The 25,390-nt window shown below is 52.2% G+C and overlaps 1 protein-coding gene across 5 annotated transcripts; it reads left to right on the top strand.

Annotated features, from left to right (window-relative positions):
* The first annotated feature begins 1,964 nt into the window (after positions 1–1,964).
* Positions 1,965–25,390, top strand: LOC147236816 (uncharacterized). 5 transcript variants are annotated; one of them, XM_086174454.1, is made up of 10 exons: positions 1,965–2,717; positions 8,108–8,161; positions 9,696–11,317; positions 11,384–11,555; positions 22,118–22,325; positions 22,733–22,871; positions 23,503–23,572; positions 23,667–23,713; positions 24,132–24,190; positions 24,409–25,390. In XM_086174454.1, the coding sequence occupies exons 1-10, from the start codon at positions 2,201–2,203 to the stop codon at positions 24,449–24,451; spliced, it is 2,931 nt and encodes a 976-aa protein (XP_086030580.1). In that variant the 5' UTR covers positions 1,965–2,200; the 3' UTR covers positions 24,452–25,390. The 5 variants fall into 5 exon arrangements, with proteins under 5 accessions (XP_086030580.1, XP_086030582.1, XP_086030571.1 ...); XM_086174456.1 differs by having other exon boundaries at positions 11,396–11,555; XM_086174475.1 differs by having other exon boundaries at positions 1,969–2,717; positions 10,125–11,317; positions 11,396–11,555.

The raw sequence follows: 25,390 nt of genomic DNA on the forward strand, positions 1-25,390 counted from the left end.
GGTCCACGTCAGGTTCTGGATGGTTCTTCTCAGTCCAATTTGTAGCAGCGCTGCAGGACTCCAGGTGTGTTCACAGACAAACCCCTTAAGAACATTCTCAGCATCTCCTTTGTGGATTTCATTCATTTCTGCTGGTTTCTAGATCCCAATCAGTTCTCGCTCCGCTCCGGGCTGCGATGGGATCAGTTCGAGGCAATGACTCGGCAGATCCGGCCCCTTTTGTCGTATTTCTGCAAACTAATTTTCAGGTGAATGTTTTCAGTGGATTCTGGGTGATTTGTGTCTAATTCTAACTTTTTTTTCTGTATTGAACATAAATAGTATAAACAAATATACATATGTACAAATAAACATGGCAAGGTAGAATCGAATGTCAATGAAGAAATGTTTAATGCTAGAAAAAAAAAAGGAAAAGAAAATAATCAAATAAATAGATGGATAAATAAGATTTAAAAAAAAAACTTGCAAGGGGAATAACATGTATTTAACTTGGTGGCTCACAAGAAATCTCAGACATCAAGCTGTATATTTTTTGGATTTTTCCATAAGGTTTAAGGATTTTTTTATATAATTCAAAATGGTTTATAAAGAACGTATAATTGGGGGAACACTTTTGCATTTTTTTTTTGAATGAAGAACTTGGCCAGGCCTAAAATAACATTGACACATAGTTCATCTCTTTTGTTGCTTAAAAGTAAAACAAATGTTATGTCATCTCTTGAGAAGGAAACTGGTGACGATGGAAAACTGTCTTTAACCCATTTTTGAGTTTAAGCCCAAAAAGCCTTGTACTTTTTCGCATGAGAAAAATATATGGTCACTGGTTTCAATGTTGTCTTCACAAAATGTACAAACATTATCGTCAATATTAAAGCGTACCCTCAATGATTCCGGTTAATTCTGACTCTATTTCAGGTGATTTAATACAAATACCTCTTGCAATTTGCTCAGCAAATTAGTGAAAGACACACTACGTTAGCAAACATCACGCTACGTTAGCAAACAGTGGCCTGAAGCAGAGCTGTGTTTTCCTGACTGAGATCCTTGTCTGGATATGGATCCCAAAATCGTCATGGTTTGGCTTTTGGAGTCGCCTCAGCGAGCCGACGGGGCCGTCCATACCCTCGCTCATATACACTCAGATATTATATTAGGCCGCGTGTAACGTTACACCTCGGACTCAAGAATATGGATGATCTCAGAGGGACTGGGCTGCAAAGCTGGCGGGGCTACATTCGCAAACATGCGGTAAGATTCACTACAAAACCCAGTCCTACAAACGTCCTGCTACTGTGCAGAAGGTGGGGTATCTAAACCCACCGGTGCCTGAGGGTATTTGTCCCTGGAGAACAGCTGGTCCCTGGTTGGGAACCTGCTCAACTTATCAAAACCAGTTTTTTGACCCATATGGTGAGTAAGATGAGATTCCTCCAGGAGGTGGTGTAGATCAGCACAGGTGTGTCTGCAGGTAATCGGGTGCACACACTCGCTTTTCTACGTGCTGCAGGTTCAGTTGTGCAGCAGTTTGTACATTGTGTACTCAGAGCCGCTCCCATCTGCAGGCCCATGTCAGAGCCTGCCAGTCAAACACATCCAGGGCAACTTCTGCTTCTTACCTCATCCGCTTATGTACCCCCACACACACACATATGCAAACGTTTTATTTCCACGACGGAACAAGAGCTCCATTAGTTTTCTGCCACATGTACCATAGCACGTTAGTGTGGACCCCGCTGAGGAGGAGGAGGAGGAGGTTATGCAACGACTGCCCCGCTGGAGCCCAAGTTCTGCTGCGCAACAGGAGTTGGAGCTCCTCCTGAAGAACCGCCGGGGAGGTGTCACCTTTCAACCCCGGCGGGGGGCGGGGAGGACGGCTCATTTTCTGCACCGCTATTGGTTGGACAACCTGCCAATCAGCGACAGGCCGGCCACTATTGGTCGGTAAAGTTCCAGTCTTTGCCTTCTTTACTTTTAGCGTGGCCGCCAGCGGCCCTGGTCCGACTTTGAGGCTGCCTGCTCCGGCGTGCTGTGACCGTTGCCCGCTGCTCACAGCCAGATCCACCGGAGGGAGGACCCGTTCCGGTTCCGCACGCCGTCCCGGTGGACTTCAGTTCCCCCGCTTAGAAAGTGAGGTGTCCCGAACTTGTGTCGTTGAGTTTTGGGCTCCGAGGAGGGAAAGAGATCCGGGGAAGGAGAGAAAATGGCAGACAGCGACGGGCAGCAGGTCTCCTCCTCCGCCGGCTTGTTCGACGACCAGGCGCGACACTACCAGCCCGAACCGGACTACGACCTGGACCGGCCCAAACAAGACCTCTTCAGCGTGGAAGACATCGTGGACCTGGTCGGCGGGGCTCAGGATGCGCTGGAACGCCACATAGCCGAGGACGGCGGCCCGTCGGAGGCGGACGCCCTGTGCCCCCCGGGGGAGCGGGCGGAGGTGCCGGAGCCGGACCTGAGCAACCCCTATCCCGACGCGGAGCCCGCCCTCCCCGACTCCACCATCCCCGACGCCCTTCTGGACAGCGAGGAGCCAGAAGTGTTGGCCCCCAAAGCCGAAGAGGAGACGACGAAGATCTCGGCGGAGCCGGAACCCGAACCTGAACCCGAGCCCGAACCCGCCGCCCTCCCCGCGCCCGCCGCCTGGAGAGCAGCTGCGTCCCCGGCAGGGGCAGCAGACACGCCTGCGCCGACAGAGCGACCGCCGGCTCCAGCGTCGTGTGAGTGTCCGCCCGGGGATGACTAGGCGTTTTTCGGGGATGGGGGTACCGGACTCTAACCCAGAGCGGCTGTAACGCCGGTCCGGGCTAAAGTCGGTCTGCGGGGTTCGGGCGCTGCCTCCCCGGATCAAGTAAGCTAGCACTGCGCGGTGCCCCAAGCCCGAGCGGGGCTCTGAAGGGCGGCGGGACCCGGGCTGTCCCCGCTTTCACCCACTTTGTTGATTTATTTCCGGCCGAACGGGGTGAAAAGTTTATTTTTTTTTCTTGGCGGGGGACCTTTATGTCGCCCCGGCGGGGGACGGCTCTGCGGCCCGCCGCGGACCGGTTAGCCGGCTAGCGGGCTAGTGATGCTACCTGGGGGAACGGTTGCTCCGTGTCTCCGCCGGTGACGGGAAAATTACTTCGGAAGGAGGCCAGCACGTACTTATTAACTTTATTTAAAGTAGAAAAGAACCGAGTGGTAGAAAAAGCGGCCTTTCCCCGGTGTTCCGGCACACCGGCCCCGGTGATGCTCCGGGGCTGCGGCCCACCTGTTCAACCGGGCGGAGGGGAGCCCGGTGCGGCTCGGTGTTGCCCGGGTGTTTCGGCACCGCGCTGCTCCACATTTCTCTCCGTTATCCCGTAAACTTGTAACCGGGCTGTGAGATGGACGTCCCCCGGTTTGTGTTTTCAATCCCGCGGCTCCGGATGTCTGTTTATCTGGCGAACAGCGCCCGTCTGCTCCGCGACACTGCGCTGCGTGCACGCTGCTGCTAACCGCAACTGGGTTCCATTATCGGACAAGGCGTTTCACTCGCTTCGTTGATAAACCCGTCTTTTGAGCTCCAAAGCGGCAAAGAGACCGGCTTAAAATGCGTTTGTTAGACGAGATGTTCGCATTAGATGTGTCTTTTTATTGAATAGAAACCGCTTTTACACACGGGCGAGGGTGACTGTATGTTTTTACGGTATTGTGTCGTATCTTGTCAATGCAGACTTTGTGCTCTGACGCATAATGCCGTTTTCCTCGCCGTTTTTGACGATTCCTCTAATAATTATTATATTGAGAATGCAATGATAAGACGAGGAGTTTTTTTTTTTATGTTGTCCCCGTGATTCAGCCACCGTAAAGCACGGAAGAGGTGACGCGTCAGACATACGACTGTCCGATAATGGAAGCCAGGGTGTTAGCACCGTACGGCGCACCAAAGCTGTAACCAGGAGATTAGTCACAACAAAGGAATCCGCTCTGCGGCTCTTTCCCACCGACATCCCAGCATTTCATCTTCGCTTGGAGACCGGCGGCAGCGCCGTGGAAAATAAAACCCCCACACTTTTCTAGTATTTCTCCAGTCAAAGGCCTTGTTGTCACATATCCCACCTCCACCCGAAACCAACCCCCCAAATCTAAAAACAAACGGGCGTCAGGAGGCCTGTGGGCCCCCAGCTCCACCCCTGGGCTCCTGGCTGCCAGGATCTGGCTCCGGGGGTCTATATTTGTGTGATGGTGCAGGGCGGCGGGTCAAGGCGGGGCGAAATCCCAGCCGGCCCGAGATGTTAGCAGATTGCAGGTAAACAGGCCGGAGGAGCAGCTAGCAGGGAGGCAGGGTGGGGCTGCTTGGCAAGGCCACTGATGGAGGTGGATACAACATGAGGCTGTGGTCGGAGCCCAGCGAACAATAGACCGACGTCTTCGGAGGGTTCTTATTTTCTAACCGGGAGACTCTGTCCTCCTCCGTCTGTCGATCGGCCCCTCGGTGCTCTATGACCGGCGACAACTGGAAAGTAAACATTTTAAACTGTCATGATGGATGCTGAAAGTGCTGTGATATATATATATATTTTTATCTCTGTGCGTATTGTCGCTGGTCTAACGTGATCTGTTGTTTGTGGATTCAATGACATCATAACCAGATCCGCTGACTCCAGCAATTTACATCCGCCTGTATTTTCTTTGATTTTGACCTCCGTGCAAATTAATTCAGCTGTTTGCTGATGTTTGAGCAAATAGCTGCCAAATCCACCGTAAGCGTCAGCCCGAAATTAATCAAACTGAAAGAGATGATTTTTGATCCTACAATTTCAAAAAACATTGTTAGATTGGATTAAAAAAGAGTTGCCTTTCCAGTTTTGACTTAACGTTTGCAGCATGTCTCTGATGCGTGTTGGCTTTGCGCGTTGTACCGTCACAACACCGGTGTTTTGGAGATGGACCTCTCAGTGCGGTTGTTGGCAGATGCAAGTGTGCGTTACACCTGAGGCCGGTAAATTCAAAGCTTCTTATGCCGGCAACAAAAACAAGTCTAATCTGATGGGCGCTGCAGCAGCCCTGCGTCAGAGATGCACGTCTCGGGCCTCAAAAGGTGTCTGAAGCGGGCCTTTGTCCCACCCGGTCAGACAGCGTGAGTGACAGGCCCCTTAATTCTCTGGCCTCGGAACAATCGCTGCTGCCCTACATGGTGGTTTTGGGTCACCCATATCTGTCGCCGCCTGTTCGTGGAGAGCTTGAGATGTGTCAGGTGGATGGGAAGAGAGGGGAGAAAGCAGTCGCAGGCTTTTAGGCCCGTTTGTGCCGTGTTTTTGTTTTTAACTCGGCCGCAAATAAGTGACAGGAGCAGCAGCCGGCGGCTACACCCGTTTCCACGTGTCCACCCGAGGCCTCCGTGGCTGCAGCAGGGAGACGGATCTCCAAACTGGAGCCACGTGTTAATGTGCCTTCGATCATCCCACTTATCACCCTTTTTATCAGTTCAACCCTAGGTTCTTTTCGTCGCTGGACCCCAAACCCAGCCGGCAGAGGTAACCAAACCAGCCGCCCCGATCGCCGGAATCCACATGGCAAATCCTAATCAGATTGCCAGATGTGGTAAAATTGATTCCAAACCTGGGTGAATGAAACGCCATGATACCGCTTAGCTCTTGATCATCGATGATTGTTTGAGCTCTTTGACCTCGTGAAGCAGAATCGCTGCCGGAGACTCGGGGTCGCACGAGTTTTCTGGGATCTTCTCCTTCACAAAAGGCAAATCCCGCTCACGATGAAATCTTTGCGGCCCCTTCCGTGTCTTTCCACGGGCCCAGAGTCGATCCGAAGCCTGGTGGGAAGGGAGTTGATAATGGGGCCTTTTGAAGGACGACCACTCTGTAATTAAGCGTAAAATCCCTTCATAATCAAGCCTGAGGCCGATCTCGTTCACACATCCGGTTCTCGACCTTTTTTTTCCCGAGCAGGTTTGTGAAGAATGAGTAAGTCGTTTCAAGAATGGAGATTTTTCCAGCCACAATTAGATTAATCATCCTGTGGCAAGCATGTTTGGACAACCTGCCTTTGTTTCCCGCGGCGTTTGTTCGTCTGAAACAATGAAGTGCTTGTAGGAGACTTCGACTTCTCACTCCTGATTTCATTAGCTTTGTGTTGTGACTTTCTCGGCGGTTCGGAGTCGGGTTTCCTCCCTTTGGCGGGCCGACTGGCGCTGCGGCGGTCCGACGGCGCTCTCCTCCCGATGGCCGTGGAGCTGCGGTGTCTTTGAGCATGCGTGGGTGTGCAGATCCTCCTCCTCGGGTTGTTCACCCTGTTAGCTCTTTGACGTCTCCCCTGTAGCTCCACGGCGCCTCATGTCGTGCCGTGACAGGGACGTTGCCGCGGGTTATCTTATCGGACCTGCCGTGTCCTTTTAAAGCAAATGTTCACATACGTGAGAGAACATTTTGAGTAGGAACTGCAAACATTTTTGTGGTTCCAGCTGACTGTTGGCAGTTTGGTTGTAAGACACGTGGAGCGTCGCGCTAACTGCCTTCTCCTACCACGTGTTTTTTTTTTTTTCCCCCAACAGCGCCTTTCTTTGACCGTTTTCTGGATATGATCATCGAAACTAGAAACTGACTCTTAGGAACCAGTAAGAAAAGAGGTTTCACAATATGTGGAGGGTCCCCTGCTGGCCGTTCCAGAGAACGCAGCCTCCAAGCGCCGGTGCACTTGGGCATTAAGAAAACTCAATGTTTATATTGAATGATGAAGGCAGTAAATGCGAGAACCGTAATATCCGGGCTACAAACCGCCGCTCTATCGCACGCTTTGACCGCTGATGCGGCTAATTTGTGGATTTTTTTTTTTTTTTGCCGGCTATCGAGCTTCGTGCTGCCGAGACGTTTAGCCTCGTCACATCGAACCAATGTCGTTCAATTCCGACACTGAAGAAGACGACTTTAACGGTTTTGGTGCGCCAGAGGAAGACAAAGATAGCGATCAGCTAGCCGGTGCGATTTTTATTCAGCTCTGCACAATAGTCCGGAAATTACAGTATATAGCTAATGTCCTCCTCACTTGCTTGGACACACACTGACTGTTAGATAGCTTGATGTTGTTTCCCTGAGATAATGGAAGGTTGCTATGGTAACACAAACACACAAGCCACCGCTAAGGTGTGTGCGCCTCAATCACATCCGAGCTCACTGTGTTTGTACAATCCCAAGCCTGTAGAAGCACCACTGTGAGGAATTTCAGGTGCATTCAGTACATGTGTTCCATGTGAAGAAGTTTGCGGACTGGATAGGGGTGGACAAAGTTCAGTGGCCAAACCAGTGCCGACCTGCTTTTGAATGTGTTCAAGTGGGAAACGATGGTCTGGTTCGACAGACGCCAGTGCCGGTAGCTGTTATCCAAACTACCAATTCGAAGTTCTACATTTTTGGAAGGAAGTTACTGTTCCTTGAAGAGCTATAAAATGAGTTGTTTTTTTCCAGAGCCGCTTTCGTACTCTCCTCGGCCTTGTTTCCTTGTGAATAGTTTTTTATCATCTTAATCTTCTCAATGTGTTCCGTGCTAAAATTGGCCAACCAGACCAGTAGACAGATGTAACTCTCGATAGCGAGCGCGTTAACATCTGACAGCAGAAGAACGTAGCCAGACCAGACCCTTAAAGAGTTCAGGCGGAGACGAGTCATAGTGCGAGGAATGTTTCATGTCCAAGTTTTTTTTTTTTTTTCCCACATGGTTTTATGAATGGGCAGAGCAGAACAGCCGGGTGTCCTGGATATCTCAGGTTCTTGATCGTCCAGGGGTTAATCCTTGCCAAATCTTAGTTTTTCTTCTTGAAGGGGTTTCACCTCACGGTACTGTTGTCAGAGGAGACAAATTCTAGCAAAGCCTTTAGCGCTGCAAGGGTATCCTGGGCTTCCCGCCTTCTGTCTGAGGAAGGGGTGAGGTAGAGTTGAGTGTCGTCAGCATAGGATCGAAGTGACCGAGACAACAATTCTGCTAGCCGGTACCGTGTTAGCTTTGGAATCAGATGTTCTCTAGTCATTCATGATGAAGTGCATGTTTCCTGTCACTCCTCTGGCGTCGCTTTTCCGGGCTGCCCTACTGACCAATTTCAACTCTGCTGCTTTCTTCTATTTTTTTTTTTCCACAGATGTACCTTCTCCTTCTAAAGCTCAGCCTCTTCCTCTGATGCAATTCCCCACAGGCAAGTTCTCTGTTCGCTGTGTCTCCCTGCCTACCTTCTGTCATCCTCTCTGCTTTAGACCTATCCCTCCTTGTTGTTATCCAGTCGCTTAGATTAAGTGCCGAGAATAACCCTTTGCATGTCAGAAGTAGATTTGCCACCTGTAGTACCCACTGCACACGATGCTTGTGAAGCTGTCCCCATGAAACACTAAACCAAATGTTTGATTTTGCCTGTGTTTGTGTTGTGTTGCATTGTGACTGTCCTTGTTATTGTAGACTAGACCGATATGGACTAAAATGAACATAAACTAGTTGAATGCTAATGATTCTCCTCAGTGGTTGACACACCTGGAACATTAGTGTCTGTATACTTGCTAACTCTTTGAAATATTTCCAAAAAAAAAAAATCTTCCTTGAGAGGAATCATTATCTACCTCCACCTAACAAACTGTTTTTAAAGGCATATTTTGGCATGGTTAATTGCCGCCAGACCTGGGGCAAAAAAAACCCAAAACTTTGAGTCACTATTTGTACCCTTGAGAACCTGACCAGGTTGTTCTCCCAATCACTTGTCAGTGCTGGCTAGGCTTGACTGTGGCAGGTTGTCATCTTTCTTTAAGTATGTTTTCTTAACCAGAGGGGGGAAAAAAGAGGCACAACTTTGAAATATAGTACGCATTTGCCTCGCCCTCTGGTGTCATGGTGCTTTTTGTAGTTTCTGACCACAGGGAGAAATAGTCTGACATACCACCCTTTATTTTATTTTTTTATTCCTGCAGCGCTACTTTCTCATGGAAGTTGCTCAGCGCGAGTTGGTATTTTCAGTCACAGAATAATGAGGAACAGATCGGTGCTTCAAAGCACCCCCCAAAAATACGGCTGACGTCCTCCGAGCTGTTAACAGTGTAGTGAGGAACTAAACCGTGTTCTCGGAGGAACTTTGTCTCCTATTTTATTAGCGGAACCGACCATAGAATATACCAAATCTTGTCAGGGTTGGTCTTTATCAAGCGCCCTTTTTGACTCAGATGACGGCCATAAGTCAAGAAAGAGTCATTTGACCAAAAGAAGTTGCTGGAGCGTCTGCCCTTCGGAGCAGCTTCTCAGTGAGGACTCTTGACTTCCCTTTCTGGCTCCAACAGCAATGCTTACTTCTCCCTTGTCTCTTGTTCTCGTCATCTAAGTCATGAGAAGTTGATGCATCCGTTTAACTTCTTTAGTGCAGGGAGAAAATATTCAGGGGGGGCCAAGGAGCAAGATTTGGGGTTTCAGGGCATGCTGAAGTGTGTCACTACATTAACTTGCTGCCAAATGGCCTTAATTTGAGTAGGTACTAGTTTAATCATAAACATTTTATGGTCCTGCCGGTAGCTAGTCATGGCTTTGTCATTGACCGGCACACTGTCCACCAGCCACAGCCAACCTTCTAGCAATCTGAGCAAGGTCCCGATCTCCCAAGAGTTTTTACCCAGGTATGGTGGGCATTCTTCAGGAATGGAGTATGTCTTTGATATGTGCTGTATTGCGTTCTCCCTCCTCCCTTTCTACTCAAGCACTTGGGCAGAAGGGTGATTCCCCTGCTCCCATCTCTCCTCTCTCTCCTCTTCACTCCCCCGATTCTCTGGAAGAGCTCTCTCTGACCGAGAGCCCCAACCAGCCCCTTTCTGCAGGATCCGCTCTCCTGGGCCCCTTCTCCATGGAAGTGCCCCGTACTCGTTCCAAGGACATGCCTTGGGAGGATGAAGAGGGTGACTCCGGGCCAGGCCTTAGTGAGAATAAGGATCACCTTCTGGATCCGTTAGCCGGTCCGTATCTGAGTTTAGGGAAAGACCCGGGGTCTCATAATCCATGTGAAGACAGCGGAGTTTCCTTTTCACCCGAGGAGAAGCTGCTTAGCTCAGACAGGTCCTCCACTGGCCCTTCCCCTGTGACCCCCCAGATGATGGTCCCTGAGTCTCACCTTGCCTCCTCTAACCCAACAGAGCACTGGGATTCACCCTTCCTATCATCTCAAGACAGCTCCAAGGTCACCATGGATATCTTCCCCAAGGACACAGGCTCCGTTAGCCCTTCCAGGTTTGAGGCAGACCTGCATGGCTCCCAGTCTGAAGATGAAGACGACTTGATGTACGAGGTGAAGAAGGCGGCCAACCCGTTTGAGGGCTATTCCCCACTGGCAGACAGCGGCTCGGTTCTTTTCGGTGACTCAAAGTCCGACCATCGGGCCGCTAAGTTGTCTGAGAGTCCCACCCCAGATCTGGTTCAGTACGGCCAAACCGGCGAGTCCCAGGATAGCCCACCGTCTTTCTTGGACGAGGCAAAATCATTTAAGATGGACAGCAAGGCGGCCGACGCCCTCATGCAATCGATGAGCCAGTTCCCGAGTGGACTTAAAGAGGGCGACGAAGAGGAAGAGGAGGATGCCGCTCTGCCACCATCGCTTCCAGATATCTTGAAGTCTTCCCCGCGCAACCCTGACAAAATGGACTCCGGCTCCTCAGAGGGAAGTCCAGAGGAGCAGAGCCCCATTCTCCAGCGGAGGATGATGGAATCGCCCAACCCTCCCATCAATCTTTCAGCGAACAACCCCTTTGCTCTTGACGCTAAAGTGTCCCTGCTGAAGGAGATGGTTGAGGAAATGGAGGTGAAGGTCCCCGAAAAAGAAAAAGTGGAAGAGGACAAAACCTTCGGTGCGTTTGATCTTGTTAAGGAGGTGGAGGACACCACCCAGATACACGTCAAAGAAGAGGAACCCGTTAAGATTGAGCAGAAAGATTGGTTTTCCAGCCACGACTCCCCCAAGATGCCTGAAAAGTTTGAACCGCTTGACTTCCAGAGCAAAAAGGGGCCCGCCGAGGATTCCGACTCGGAGTCGCCCACGGCCGACTCGCTGTCGCCGGTTCTGGAAGCCATGGCCAAGAACCCCGCCAGCTTCCAGGTGGAGAAGACCGACCTGAAGACGGATGAGCCCGAGTTAGCCGAGGAAGTCTCCGAGCACGAAGTCTCGTCCGAAGAGTTCGAGTTCATCGAGAGACCACCCAGGGGAGTTATCGACGAGTTTCTGGAGGCTCTGGATACCTCCAAGTTCGCATCCTCAAAGGCCCCGGGGATCCCCATGGATGACGATCTGAGCTTCGAGCAGAAGGACGTGGCTCCGGTTTCTGCACCGGCAAAGGTAGAAGCCCCGCAGCCCGAGGTTGAAGAGGCTCCCAGTCAGAGCTCCTACCGTCTCCTAACGCAGGCCTCCCCCCAGAAGAGCAAGGCGGAGCTGGAGAAGCTGGACATCCAGCAGCCCCCGCCGCCTCAAGTCCCCCTCGTCCACTCCCCCGCCCGCCAACCGGAGGAGGCGGTCGCCAAGAAGAGCGTGGAGGGGAGCAAACAGTTAAAGATGCCAAACGTGAACATAAAAGCAGGTAAACTAAACAAGCTTTGGCATGGAAACCCCTCCCCCCCCACACACACTCCTCCTCAGTTTTACTGGCCCTTCCATGATCATCGACATCATTTCCATCTGCACTCCTTTGTTCTCCTGCCGCTCCCCGACCCGACCCTCCACAGCCATCGCTAACTTAAGACCCATCACTTTCTTTCTCTTTCTTTCTTTCTTGCATCATCCAGTTTTGCATTTCCTTTGTCCGTCGGGCCTGGCATCTTCTCCGAGCCTGATTTTATCTGTTTGGTTGCGATCAAACTTTTGCATTTTGGTATTTGTGTCATTAGCATAACCCCTCCCACTGTCACTCATCACTTCCTCTTTTTTTTTTTTTTAATCTGAAGATGCTTACGGTAAGTCAACTTTTTCTCAAGTTTTTTTTTTTTTTTTCTAGTCGTACGAGGTGTCACTTAAAGTCCACGTCTAAACGATCCGCAGTGTGAACCCAAAGCAGGAAGGTCCACCCTGGGGAATGTCTGCCCTGTGGTACCGGCTTACGTTACTGTCTGCTTTTAGCTGCCGCTTTTTCTCCGGGAATAACCCGGGATATCGAAGTGAAACCCAACATGCTGCTTCCCACCACGTCCTCTATGGTGTCCTCGCAGCCGACCGTCAACACTGTAGCAGCTAAAGTGATTTGAAATGTGACCTGACTGGGAGTGACCTCCGTGTAGACTATTGAAACATCAGGTCTTCTATAGATGGCCTCTGAAGGTGTGTATTTTCCAGGCAGAAAAGAATTCAGAAAGTGATTAGGAATGAGCAGGAGACAAAGGCATCATGGACAGTCCGCTTCTTCCAGCTAAACAAGCAGAGGTGTCCAAAATTTGTCCAGTGTCTGAACCTCCTGCCTCTGTTAGGATAGCATCATAACAGTCACTGAGATGTTAATAAATCCCATGTGAGGAGCTCTGAGGAGCACCTCCCCCACCCAAGGCCGCCCTGATGGTGCTGGCAGACAACCCTCTGTTGAATACACACCATATGTATGTTTAGCATGACCCATGGTACAGATGGTGGGAGCAGAACATGTATTGCCTTGTGATCGGTCGGGTTTTTGACCACACCGGACGTCTGTCCACCCTTTAGCTAATATCTTGGCCTCTTCTCACCTTAGAGTTCAGAAATACGCACCACAGCCGTGTGTGTGTGTGTGTGTGTGTGTGTGTGTGTGTGTGTGTGTGTGTGTGTGTGTGTGTGTGTGTGTGTGTGTGTGTGTGTGTGTGTGTGTGTGTGTGTGTGTGTGTGTGTGTGTGTGTGTGTGTGTGTGTGTGTGTGTGTGTGTGTGTGTGTGTCAGAGAGAGGGAGGGGGTTAATTATCCTAAAATGTATTAATTATGTCAGGCTTTCTAATGGCCCTTAGAGGCCTGTATAGAAGATGACGGAGCAGGTTCCTGCTGAGGCTCCTCACATAACGGGAGCATGCAGATGTGATGCTTCCACTCGGAGGCGTTCGTAGTACATCTTGTTCCCTGAGGTCATTATCCGAACGCTGCAGCCGCGGTGCAGCGGCGGATCGAGGGGCTGCTTGATCAATGGCTGTCTGAGCTTTTAGAAGGTGATGAATCACCCCGACGGCCCGGCCGCCTTCCTAAGGGATGACTCAGGTGTTTGTGAAGCTGTCCTGAGGCCAGGGCGGTGGAGCGCTGCAGCAGTTACTGTGTAACCAGTGTTTGGATGCTTTCTTTTTGAACTTTGTGCTTATTGTGTGTGTGTGTGTGCGCGCTAATGAAAGCCCCCTCCCCCTGCATTGCGACACCAGAAGGGCCCGCCGAGGGTTCTCCCACCCAGAATCCACATTCAGCATTACACAACGTGACGCTGCGAGGGTGGATCTGTCCTGACCTCAGCACCGGACGAGATCTGCAGAGGCAGGAGATCCTCAGGGGTGCAGGTGTCCGAGGAGGTGTGTGTGTGTGTGTGTGTGTGAATGCAGCTCCACACACCGCCTCCTTAGGAGGGATTGGGTGTGTCTTTTCATACCCGGGGGTTTTGGCCTTAACGCTGCTGACGCACTGTTCTACACACATCCTTGTTCTACAGGAGGGTTTCTCGAGCTTCCTAAACTGTGAGTCAGGTCTTTCTGGTGGAAGATTCAGGTCGAAGATCATAAAACACGCGGCATACAAACCCTCAGAAACCTCATGGAACACGAGCCCGTCCAGGTGTGTTTTTCTTAGCGGCTGGTCCTGTGTATCTTTCTGACAGCGGACTAACAAGAGCTGTAGAACCAGTTGAGATCCAGCAGGAGACTCGCCTTTGCTGTTTTAGCACCATTACTTGTCAGTCTCCTACCTTCTATCAGAGTGGCTTCTTTTTACTCTCCTGTCTTTTTATTTCCTTGTGTTAGGGCAGGACAGCAGCTTCGAGTTGGTGATGTGTAGCGGCCTGCTCTGAACCTCCACATCCTTGATACCCCTAAATACTCAGGGAGTTTTAGTCCAAACAGCAGCCCAACACTGAGAAAACATTATTTATATAGGAAAAGAAAATGTGATGGTCTAGTCTGCGAGCTCCTTGTCATCTGTTAGTAATGTCAGAACACTGTGACGATACTATGATTTCCCTCCGCAAGTCAAACTGCTAAAAGTCTCCCCTCTCTGTTTGACCTTTGACCTGGATGACGCTGGCGTCCGCAGTGTTTTTGTGCAGAGTATCGGACCAGGACCGGCTGGCACATTCGGTGGCTCGAACCATCTAGGAAGATCTCCCTTCAGAGAGGAGGCCCTTGTTAAAGAAGTCGGGGGCGCCCTCTGGTGGGAGACCTGTGTGACTGCCACCCTGGAGGGGCGCAGGAGATCCACTGCAGGTCCACAGTTTGGTCCCACAGACGCAGCAGCTTGTCCTCAGACATCTACACAGTCATATACAGGAACAACACACCTTTCCAGAAGTCCATTATTCCACCGATAAACTACGACATGCTCATTTTAGCGCACATGTTTACATTTTCCTGCCTCAGTGAGGTCTGGAAGAGGACCAGAGAGCCGGTTAGCAGATGAACGGGAGAAGGACATGACGTTTGCTGGTGTGAGAGGAGAGGGTTAGATCGGGGCACGTGATTGGCCGAGGGGTAGATCGGGGCTCGTGATTGGCTGTGGAGGCCCCTGAAGGGAGCAGCCCTAAGGAGAAGATGGCTGCTAGCTTCCTCATCATACCTGCTCCATAAAACAAAAACAAAGCAGCTTGTGTCCCAGACAATGACTGCAGGTCCCTGGAAAGCAGGACGGAGGACTGACTCTGACTGACCTTCAAGCCTCCACAGCACGACGTTTCCAGAAAACACAAACACCCCACAAATCCTCCACGCGCTCCCTTTGTGCTTCGTCAGCATGAGGAAGGGAAACCAAGAAGGGGGAAGAAGTTATTGGGGAGAAAGGAGGGGAGGAGGAAGAAAAGGGGGATGGGGAAAGTGTCGTAAAGAGGAAGGAGGGGGGAGGGAAGGAGGGATGACGGAGGAGGAGGAGGAGGAGGGCGGAGACGTTTATAGTTGCTGCGTCAGAGCAGCGGCAGCAGACGGTCAGCTGACTGCTCGTTCACTGCAGTCGTCTCCCCCGGAGGAAGCCCGTCTCTCTCTCTCTCTCTCTCTCTCTCTCTCTCTCTCCCCCCCCTTCCCTCCCTTCCTTCTCTTCTCTCCGGCCTCCTGCTGCACCCTCAGTCACACTCGCCTCCTCGGTGTGGAATGTGCGCTCGCTGATCGGACGGACGGATGGAGAACAACTCTGTAGACCAGAAGGAGCCCCAGGCTGCCGCCCAGCCGTGGAGACAGCAGGGTATCCCTCCATCTTCCACGCTTCGCTTGGGCTTTTCCTTCCAGCGCCGACACAGGACGGACATCACCATTTCTTCCTCTGTGTGTGTGTGTGTTTGTTTGTGAGAGCTGACCGCTGTCTGGGATGCTGCAGCTGTCACGGCTGAAGTTGCCTGCTCAGCTGATGTTTGTAAACTCCAGGAGGGTCCGGGCCGCGTTTACCGGTTCCTCACGGCGGGCAGAATGCTTCCCTGCAGATGACTCCGCTCTGATGACCCTTGTCACTGTGACTCAGCGGCAGGCAGTGTCCTTGCCGGTTCGGTGGGAGGCTGTGAGATGCAGATTGCTCTGCAGCCTTCTCTGGCAGGCGGAGCCTTTGGGCGGCAGCCACCGTGACCAAAGGTAGCCTGGAAGAGGGAGGAAGGATTTGTGTGCAACGTGACTCAAGGTAGCTTCTTTTGGACCGGCCAGCGGGCCAGGGATATGCAAGCGGTGCGGAGGGGAGTCAGGCCGGAGCCGGGTGTGCTGGACCTCAGGGTCCTGCAGCGCCGAGTACCATCTTCACTGGATGTTCACACTATGCTGTCTTTGAGTGTCTGGATTCCGGCTGTGACTCCAGAGAGACGGTTGCTCCGGCTCGTCTTCTCTGATTCCGGTCGTCACCGCTCATCTCTTTCTGATTTGAGGCAGCTGACAGCTGAGAAGACGGAAAGACGGTGTGTTTCCCCCGGCATGACGAGGAGCGTCCAGGGTTCTGTTTAGTGTTCGGGAGAACACGGACGTCCTTGCAGTCCTGCCGGTTCATTATTACTCCACGTTACCCGGCACGGTACCACCATGTATTGTGTATCCACAATACTGCATCAATTTCACTGCATCTCGTATGGGTCTCCGGACACGAGGACCTCCAGCAGAGGACGAGGATTGGAAACGGATGCCTTCATTACCTTAGCCGCTCTTTGATTTAAGATAAATAACAGGAGAAATCCTGCAACCTTCAGGAGACCTAGTAGTGGAAGCCTCAGAGACGCCCTCTGTCTCCAGGCCTTGATCAGAATCCTTGATTATATTTAGTCAAATATGCGTCTGTGTGCAGCCCGAGGTCCTCGCCAATGTCCATCCCGTCGTCAGAAATCTTCTTGAAGCGCAGCACAATTTGAAGGGGATGCAATAGAAATATTCACAAGAAAACAAAACTTAGCAGTACTGTCCGCTCGAAGGAAGAAATACTGGGTAAGAGCAATAACTGACACTGTATCAGTTGCTCAGAATGCTCAGCTGCAGATCCAAGGTCCATCTGATGTATATGACATGTGTAATTAGACGGCCCACATGGATGAATTCACCCTCCACCTGAAGAGAACTTGGTTGACCGTCAGGTTGTTCTGCTACGTTCTGCCTGCTGATCGTCATGTGTCCTGCTCTTTAGGCATCCAAGGACGTAAAGCGGCCGCAGCTCTGCATCCCCACACTGAGGCCTTTGTGCTGTCTGAGTGTGTGTGTGTGTCATTGCTACGCTTCACAACACACAATCTAGTCGTCATTTTGTTGCAGTTGTGTTGAACAAAGGAGGGTGAAGTGGCACAACGTGTGGCAGCTGGTCTGATAGGAGTGTGTGTGACTTTGACTTGGTCTGTTTTAAAGTGCTTCTACATGCGTTGATGATGGTGTGTGACGTGGAGGAGGGTCCCGTCCCCCAGGCAGTGTGATGGCCTTCCTGCGCTGGAACCGACGTCGGGCTCTGGTTTTCAGCTGGGAGTTTTTATAGACGGCCAATTATCCAGAGGACAGAAGTGTCGCTGTGTCGCTCTGGAAAGCCGTGGCTAATGTCTGTGGATTCCTGGAGTTTTCTACTCATTTAAGAGCCATTCCTGTTAGTCAAGCCTCTCAGAAATGAGGCCTCCTCCAGGCCACTGCTGCTTCTAGTCCCTTCTGAGGGGACGAGCCGTCCTCATGGCGTGACGGACGGAGAACGTCCCGGTCCACCCTAAAGGTTAAAGCCTGTGGTTCCTGCAGTGGGTTCACGTCGCCGCTTTCCCAGCACGCACCTGATATTCCCAGACAGCGTCTGTGCCCTTACATGGAGTCTTTCTCGTGCCTCCATTTCCTGGATCTGTTGACGTGCACTTGTTTTGTGGGCTGAGCTTAAATCTCTAATCTTCTCTGCTTGGCATTTCTGAAGCCAGTTGTCCTTTTAGAGTCTGATTATGCAACACACCTCCAGTCCGCTGCCTCTGCCCTAATCCCTATCACAAACCCACTGCCTTCGTAACTGATGGCCCCTGACCCACAAAAGTGAACTGGTGTGGCTCTGCTGAACTTTGAACCTCATCCAGCGCCGCTATGACACCACATGCCTAAACTTTGTCAATCAGTGTCTAACATGCGAGTGAGGAAACTCCATAGAGGTAGTTTTGTTGTGCAGCCTGTGTGTGTGTGTGTGATTTTCCAAATTGTCCAAATCATCAGAAAGTTACGGCTCCTGGGCTCATTTACGCATTTCATTAATCTCGGCCTGCGGATCTGACTGTTAGTTTTACCCAACAGTGAGGTTACCCCCCCCCCCCCGTTTCTACATCGGTGGAAACCGTCAAGATCAAGGAGGAAACAGCGTTGTATCACGCAGACAGCAGTGCCTTTCTTTCCTGTGCGTTCAAAGTCAGGAAGAAAACCACAACCTGCAAGAACGTCTTGTCTACAAAACATGGAGTGAAACCCAAGGAAAACTGTGCTGTTGATTCAGAGCACCCGTCCCTCTGCTTCCCAACCCCACGGCTCCTGGCTAAAAATATAAATCCACCACGGTAGATTGCTGGTTTTCAAACAGAATCTGGCCGCAGTGGGTGAAGAGGCTTGAAGCTGCATCAGTGAGGCTCAGTAACCCTAGGGAATCCAGGGAATCCAGCCCAGGATGTGTTTTTTAGCAAAAAAACTGGCCTGAGTCATTCCCTGAAGGGCTTTGTCTCTCTGGTGATTTGAGGTCCCATAAGCTGGGACAGAATGTGCGGGGAAAGCAAATTGAAGTTACATGAATGCAACTCTTTTTCGCGTGAAATCCATCAGCAAAAAGGATGCTTCAACTCTGCATTTTAAGTGTGGTTAGAATGCTGGCACTAAACCACGGCGTTAGACCAGTTAGATGATTACTCTCATGGATTAACCCTGATTTAGATCAGACACATCAGAAGTGTCCCTGAAACACTGGGAGCCCAATTCTGGCACAACAACCGGAAATAGAATAATTGCGTTAGAAAATAAAACCGGAAGTAGAGTTAACTCATGGGATAGACGCGCTACAATTGAATCGCTTTACAAAATAACACCGGAAATAGATCTCCTCTCACTACTGGCGTGTTTTAAGTGATCTCTTTTCCAAAATGAAATGGCGCCGGCACGTCCTTTGCAGAAGCCCACCGGCAGCGCTCCCCGGGCCGACCCCGGCGGAACCGCGGCTCCGGCTCTGGCTCTCCCGGCCCGCCCGCCGCGCCTGGCCGGCGGGCCGAGCTGCGCATGTCCGTCCGGTCCGCTGCCGTCAGCCGGGCGGAGTCGCCGCCGCCGCACGCTGAGCGCAGGTTCAAGATGGACGCCAAGCAGGGTTAGTCTTCTCCTAATCTTTTGTTTACCGAGCCTCTCCGGTCTTTTCGAGCGGTCGCGAATTTTACCGCGGTCGTGTCGCGTTTAAGTCCGCTTCGATGTGTGCGGTGGCCGGCAGCGCGGTCGGGATCGAGCCCGGGGAGGCGAGAGAGGGACCGGGCCGCCCCGCGGAGGTCACGCCGGACCGTTTGACGTTTGGTGAACGCGGCGAGACGCCCGACCGTGGCTGTCAGATGACACGCTGCCGTTTGACGGTTAAGATAAACGGCCGGATGGAAGAGATTTTCCCCCGGACTTTGATAAAACACGGATGGTCGTGGAAAAGGGATCGGCGGCCGGGTTTAGCCGACTGATGCGCGGTCTATTTTTAGCCGGGCTCCGGCGACTCTCACGCCCGCAACCATATGTAGCCAGGCGGCCACATTTGGACCGCGACGTGGTCCCTCCTCCCGCTCTGCCTCCCCTCCTCCTCCGCCGCCGCCTCTCCGAAAGCCATTGTCTGAACAACGGCAGCCCAGGCGGGCGACATGTCGCAACACCGGCCGACGCTGCGACCTAGCGCCGTTCGCCCGCGGAGCTAGCGCCGCTCGCCCGGGCAGCTAGCGCCGTTCGCCCGGGGAGCTAGCGCCGTTCGCCCGGGGAGCTAGCGCCGTTCACCCGGGAAGCTAGCGCTCTTCACCCGGGGAGCTAGCGCCGTTCCCCCGGACAGCTAGCGCCGTTAGCTCGGCAGCTAGCGCCGCCAGCTAACGAGCCAGTACGCGCACTAATGAGCCGTTAACGCTCACATTTAACCCCCGGGGAGGAAACACGACCCCCAGACATTAAACTCCTTCGTTTTATTGATGTATTTCGGCTCTGAAGAGCGCGGGTCTTTATTGGAAACCTCCAGCCACCGGACACCTCCGTAGCCCGGAACACCTGGCAGGAGCTCAGCGGGGGAGCGGTTGCCTAGCAGCGGCAGGTTCCGGCTGAGCGTCGGTATTGTTAGTGTGCAGCTGCTGCTTCCAGAGAGGCAGAGGCCTGGCCTGCAGCTGCAGGGACATCCAGGTGTGTTTCATGGAGGGGAAAGCACTCCCAACGTCTGCTTGAGGCAGGAGCCGGACCGGGAGCAGGTGTGTCTGCCTGCAGGCCTTTCAAACAGTGTTTATTGAGCCCATAAAGCAGAAATATTCACCCCCCCCCCCCCTCTGAATGCAGTCAGTCGGTACCACCTCGCTCTGCAGCCTCCCTGTTTGTTTAAATCCCGTTGTGCTTGTCAGCAGTCCTATCTGAGGTTAGTGAGCGTGTTAGTTCTGGTACCAACCAGGGATGTGAGCCTCCATGATCACCTTTATTATACTGTATTAATCCCTCGTGGGAAATTCATGAGGAGTTGGTTCCATGCAGCAATGTTCAATCGCCCCCTGCGCCATGCTGTCCCTTACTAAAATAACAGTTGTAGCTGCAGGAATTGTGATGACTCTGTGGGTTGAGATTTTGCAGTGAAGCCTCTGAGATAGGGTGGAGGTGTTTGTAATATATAAGCGAATAGAGGTGTGGGCTGTTGGGGATTTGGATGTGGATCGCTAATCTCTGCAGCACCGGCCCACAGTTGTCTGATTCTGCAGCAGCTGAAACCCCGGAATTCCTTTACCTCCTTTCCTTTCTGCACTTTTACCCCAACGCCGTCGTTCCCAATGTAAAAGAAATCATTCCGGTACGTCCTGTTTAGATGTGCAAATGCAGATAAGTCTGTCAGAAACTTTAAACTGTCAAATTCCGGCGTGTCCTCTAAACATGACCGTCAAAGAGCAGCATGTGTCGGGTCCGCGGGGGCCTGCAGGAAACCCGGACCCCTGACGTCTAATAATGTCCACTGACCTTCCCGGAATTCCCCGGTGAAACATAAGCGTGCCCGGCGCCCGCCACAGGTCAAGAGCTCAGCTGTTTCCCAGGAGGGTCGCCACCGATGGGTGTCCTCGATGGGGGACACGGGGCCTCCGGAAGCACCTGTGAGCCCCAGAGCCCAGCCTGCGGTGGCCTGGACAGTCGCCTGACACTAGTGTACTAAATGCACATCAATGGCTGGAGTTTGTCCTTCAGGCTCGGGTTACTGTTAGCTATGTGGGTATGTATCAATAATATGATCAATAGTCCGATTACAAATGACGGAACTGTCGATCGTCTGTTTATATCGAGGATGTAATCCCTGCTGCTCTTCTGTCAGAATGAGCAGAACGGTTTATTTAAGCGACTTTGATTTGAATGTTCAGATGTGAATTAGCCGGTTACGCTGGCACGTTGTTAGCCGCCAGTAAGCACTCGCTCTTCATTCTCCCCACAGTGCAGGCAGGCTCCTGAATTGAATCCAGCGGAAATGTTATTCAGACATTTCCGCTGTAGAATTTCCAGAAACGAACTGACATTCAGTGAGAGCAGAGACAACCGGTGAACGGCACTGCCGGCCGCTACTAGTTGTTAGCTGTTTCCGTCCAAGCCCATCCGCTGTTACCAAGCGGCAGAGCTGGAGTTCCTGTGAACCCTTGGCGTGGAAGATAAGGAGGCAGATGACAGAAGCTGCGGTGAAGAACGTGCAGAGCCGCACGGATGCCGAACGCCAGCGCCGAGAATCGGATTGTGGGTTTGTTACATCATACCGAGCGCCGTCATGATGACGCCCGTGTTTAAAAAAAAAAAAAAAACAGAAGAAAGTCCAGAAGGCAAAGGAAGAGCAGGTTCAGCGAAGGGGGTTGAGTCACAGGCTGCAGATGCCGTCTTCTCCTTTTGTTGAACTGACAGAGGGCCTCCGAGATGCAAAGCAGACCGACCAGTGGACTCCGCTCCCCTCCCGCCAACCACGTGTCCGCCGCCGGTTCCGTCGGACTGTCTGATTAGGGGTTCTCTTTATGCACATTGTGACCAGGAATTAGCCTGATCCGCTCGGGCTCTGCAGCCACGTCGCTCTCGTTTGTAATGCGCCGTGTCGCCGGAGGCCCCGACCGGATCGGGGGCGGTTAAAGAGCCAAGCCGCTAATTGCCGCTGCGATGAGCATCCAAGCTGACCCAGAAAGGACGAAGACCCTTTCTGTGTTTTCGCTTTCCGATCCGTTTTTTTTTTTTTTTTTTTTTTTTAACGGCGTCACTATCTGGGTTTGTTTCAGGACGGGAGCCGGTTTCTGCGCTAGAAGGTAACAATCTGCTCTCCCTTCCCGCTGCAGTGGTGGATCTCCTCTACTGGCGCGATGTGAAGACAACAGGGGTGGTGTTCGGCGCCGCGCTGCTGCTCCTCCTGTCCCTGACGGTGTGCAGCATCGTGAGCATCTGCTCCTACATCGGCCTGGCCCTGCTGTCCGTCACCATCTGCTTCAGGATATACAAAGGCATCCTGCAGGCCATCCAGAAGTCCGATGAAGGTCACCCGTTCAAGTGAGTGGCGCCGAGAGCTCTTCTGACCCCTTCTCGCCGAAGGTCCGAGGAGGCGCGAGGTTTTTGTTTTCATCCCGCGGAGCAGATGGATCCCTGCAACCCCCAGGTGTTTCTCCGCTCTTCTTCATCCTCCTGCTGGCCTGCACGCCGTGCCCGCTCAGATTAGCCCTAAGCTGCACGGTGAGCTGACGGCCGCGGCAGAAGGTGTCATGTGACCGCGTGTCCCAGCTCCCGGGTCTGCCCGGCAACCGCGGAGGAGCGGAGATGTTCCTCACCCGGAATCGGATTATTGTTCAGCCTCCAGGATGCTCGTCGGTTCCCGGGCCGCCGGTCTTGGAGAGGAAACTAAAGTATTTGTCGAAGTTCTAAGATCTAGTGATGGGACGTCTCTCCTCTGCGCTCCTCAGGCAGTACCTGGACCAGGAGGTGGCGCTCTCCGAGGAGATGGTCCACAAGTACAGCGACGTGGTTCTGGCCAAGCTCAACAAGACCATCGGCGAGCTGCGGCGCCTGTTCCTGGTGGAGGACCTGGTGGATTCCATCAAGGTGAGGAGGAGCTCACAGCTCCGGCGCGCAGTCGTACCCCGGAAGTATCTAAAGTCCAACTGTGTCAGAAGTCGTCTCCTGGACCGCTGGAGGCCAGGAGACCGAATCCCAGGAGTATCTGCTGAAGGAACCGTCGGGGAACATTCCTCTTATTTGTGTCCACCTGGTTCTAAGAACCAAAGGACCTTGACCTCCGGGGCCAAACCAGTCACTTCCAACATCTGCAGGAGGTCCAGGTGGAGTCAGTTCAGGAGCTTCTAGTCAATGTTCAGGAAAGATAGAGGACCTGTTTGTCGTGGAGTTCATCAACGGTTTATATCTACTGTGTCTTCAACGTTTGGTCCAACACACTGAAGGTCTTTGCAGCCACAGGTCATCTGTGGACAATTCTCTGGGTGTTTTTGTGTGTGTGTGTGTGTGCGTGTGTGTGTGCATGTGTGTGTGTGTGTGTGAATCCTCTCCCGAAGCCAGTGATATATGAGTAGATGAAGGTGGAGCAGATGACTCTCCTCAGTCCAGCAGCTTCAGATGTTGCAGCTGTCGGGAGGCTGTCCACACACACACACACACACACACACACACACCAAATCCGACCCTGACATCCCTGACCTCCTGATCTTCTGTCCTGCAGTTTGCCGTCTTGATGTGGATCCTCACCTACGTGGGCGCCCTGTTCAACGGCCTGACCCTGGTCATCCTGGGTGAGGAGATGTTTCCCATCACGCTTTGCAGAACCATGTCTTGACACTTTGACTGAGCAGCAGATTGATCTGTAACCCCGATCCTCCCCCACAGCCGTGGTTGGAGCCTTCAGCTGCCCGATCGTCTACGAGAAACACCAGGTAAGAAGCCCCTCGCCGCGCAGCGCTTCTCCACACTCAAAACATCTGGCAGCTCTGAAGGACCAGAGCTCAGATGAAGGAACCCTAAACCTCCTCAGTGGAGGTCTCCTCGCTGGTCTGCGCTGCGAAGACCAGCTTCTTCCGGTCCTCCCTTAGAACACACCAAGTAGACCTTTGTAGATCTGAGGAGGTTCTGGTCCATAACTCCACAGCAGCCTCAACATCCAGGCTGCTGATTGGACGCTGGGCTTCAGGTGTCCAACCCTGATCCTTCACACACACCTGGAGCCAAACTAGTTCAGATGTGTTATCTGCAGGTTACCATCAGGGAACACACACACACACACACACACACTTATCTGGGCACTGTGTTATCACTCACCTTGACTGTGTGTGTGTGTGTGTGTGTGTGTGTCAGGCTCAGATCGACCACTACCTGGCTCTGGTCAACAACCAGATCAAAGATGTCGTCGGAAAGTAAGTGAACGTTCTTCGCAGATCCACCTGGATCTGAAGCCTCCTGGTCCACGTTCTGGTCCACGCTCTGGTCCAGGCTCTGGTCCATGTTCTGGTCCACATTCTGGTCCAGACTCTGGTCCACGTTCTGGTCCAGGCTCTGGTCCACGTTCTGGTCCCCGTTCTGGTCCAGGCCGTGGAGCCGTGAGAAGGTACTGAAGGTGTCCTCTGTCTTCCAGGATCCAGGCGAAGGTTCCTGGGATGAAACGCAAAGCCGAGTGAAGGAAGAAGCAGGAAGAGTTGGAGGTCTTCGGAGGAGGTGGAGGTGGAGGTGGAGAAGGGGGAGGGTTTGGTTCAGACGCAGCCCTCCTCACTTTCTTTGTCAAAATAAAGCTTTTCTTTTCCAGTGTCAGAACCTTTTAGTTTTCTGGAAGCAGCAGGCCAGCAGGTCCCAGCACCTCCTTTTCTTCTTGAGATGTTTGCTTCTGCCAGATGTTGAAACTTGTAGAAACACATTTGAAGGACCCCCCCAGTGTGTAATCGGAGGTCAGTTGACCTCCGGGTCGTTCCCTTTTATTTTATTTTTTTCTTTTTCTTTCCCTCTTGTCTTTCCTGCTGCCGTCCGGCGGCCTCGTGTTTCTTCTCTCCTGGTGACGCAGTGAACGTTTTTAGTGGTTTCCTGTCCTCCAGCTCTTCGGGCCTGTTTCCTCGGTAACCGCGTGGCGTCTCCTCCACACCGCCGGCGACGGATTGGCGAGCAGATGTAAGGGGCGGTGGCTGGGGTCGCCATTTAAATAAATTAAAAAAAAAAAAAAAAAAAAAAAAAAAAGTCATTGCTTCTGAGTAACTAGCTAGAAACATCTAGAAACGTTTGCCAGACAAAACATAAGTTCCACGCGAAGTCCTTCTTTCCATGTCATCGCCGCCGTCGAGCACCAAAACCCGGAAGGAACACGTTTACATTCATCCAGATGGTTCACGTGAAGAACAGTCCGAGGGTCGTGGAGAAGCAGCTCCGCGCCTCTGGGGGGGGGGAAATAAAAAAACAAAACAAAAAAAAAAAAAAAACAAGCTCCGAGCATTTGTTTGTTATGCAAGTCTAATTGTGAATGATCAAACTCCATACTTCAGCTGTGACGGTAAATCGCTCCCCGCGGAGCCGTGTTTGTGGAATGCATTGTGAGATGTAAACAATTATCAATAAAGCTTCTGGACGAAGAA

This window comes from Fistularia commersonii, chromosome 2 (assembly GCF_037954325.1).
Source record: "Fistularia commersonii isolate RoL2024-O1a breed Wild chromosome 2, RoL_Fcom_v1.0, whole genome shotgun sequence".
Lineage (NCBI taxonomy): Eukaryota > Metazoa > Chordata > Actinopteri > Syngnathiformes > Fistulariidae > Fistularia > Fistularia commersonii.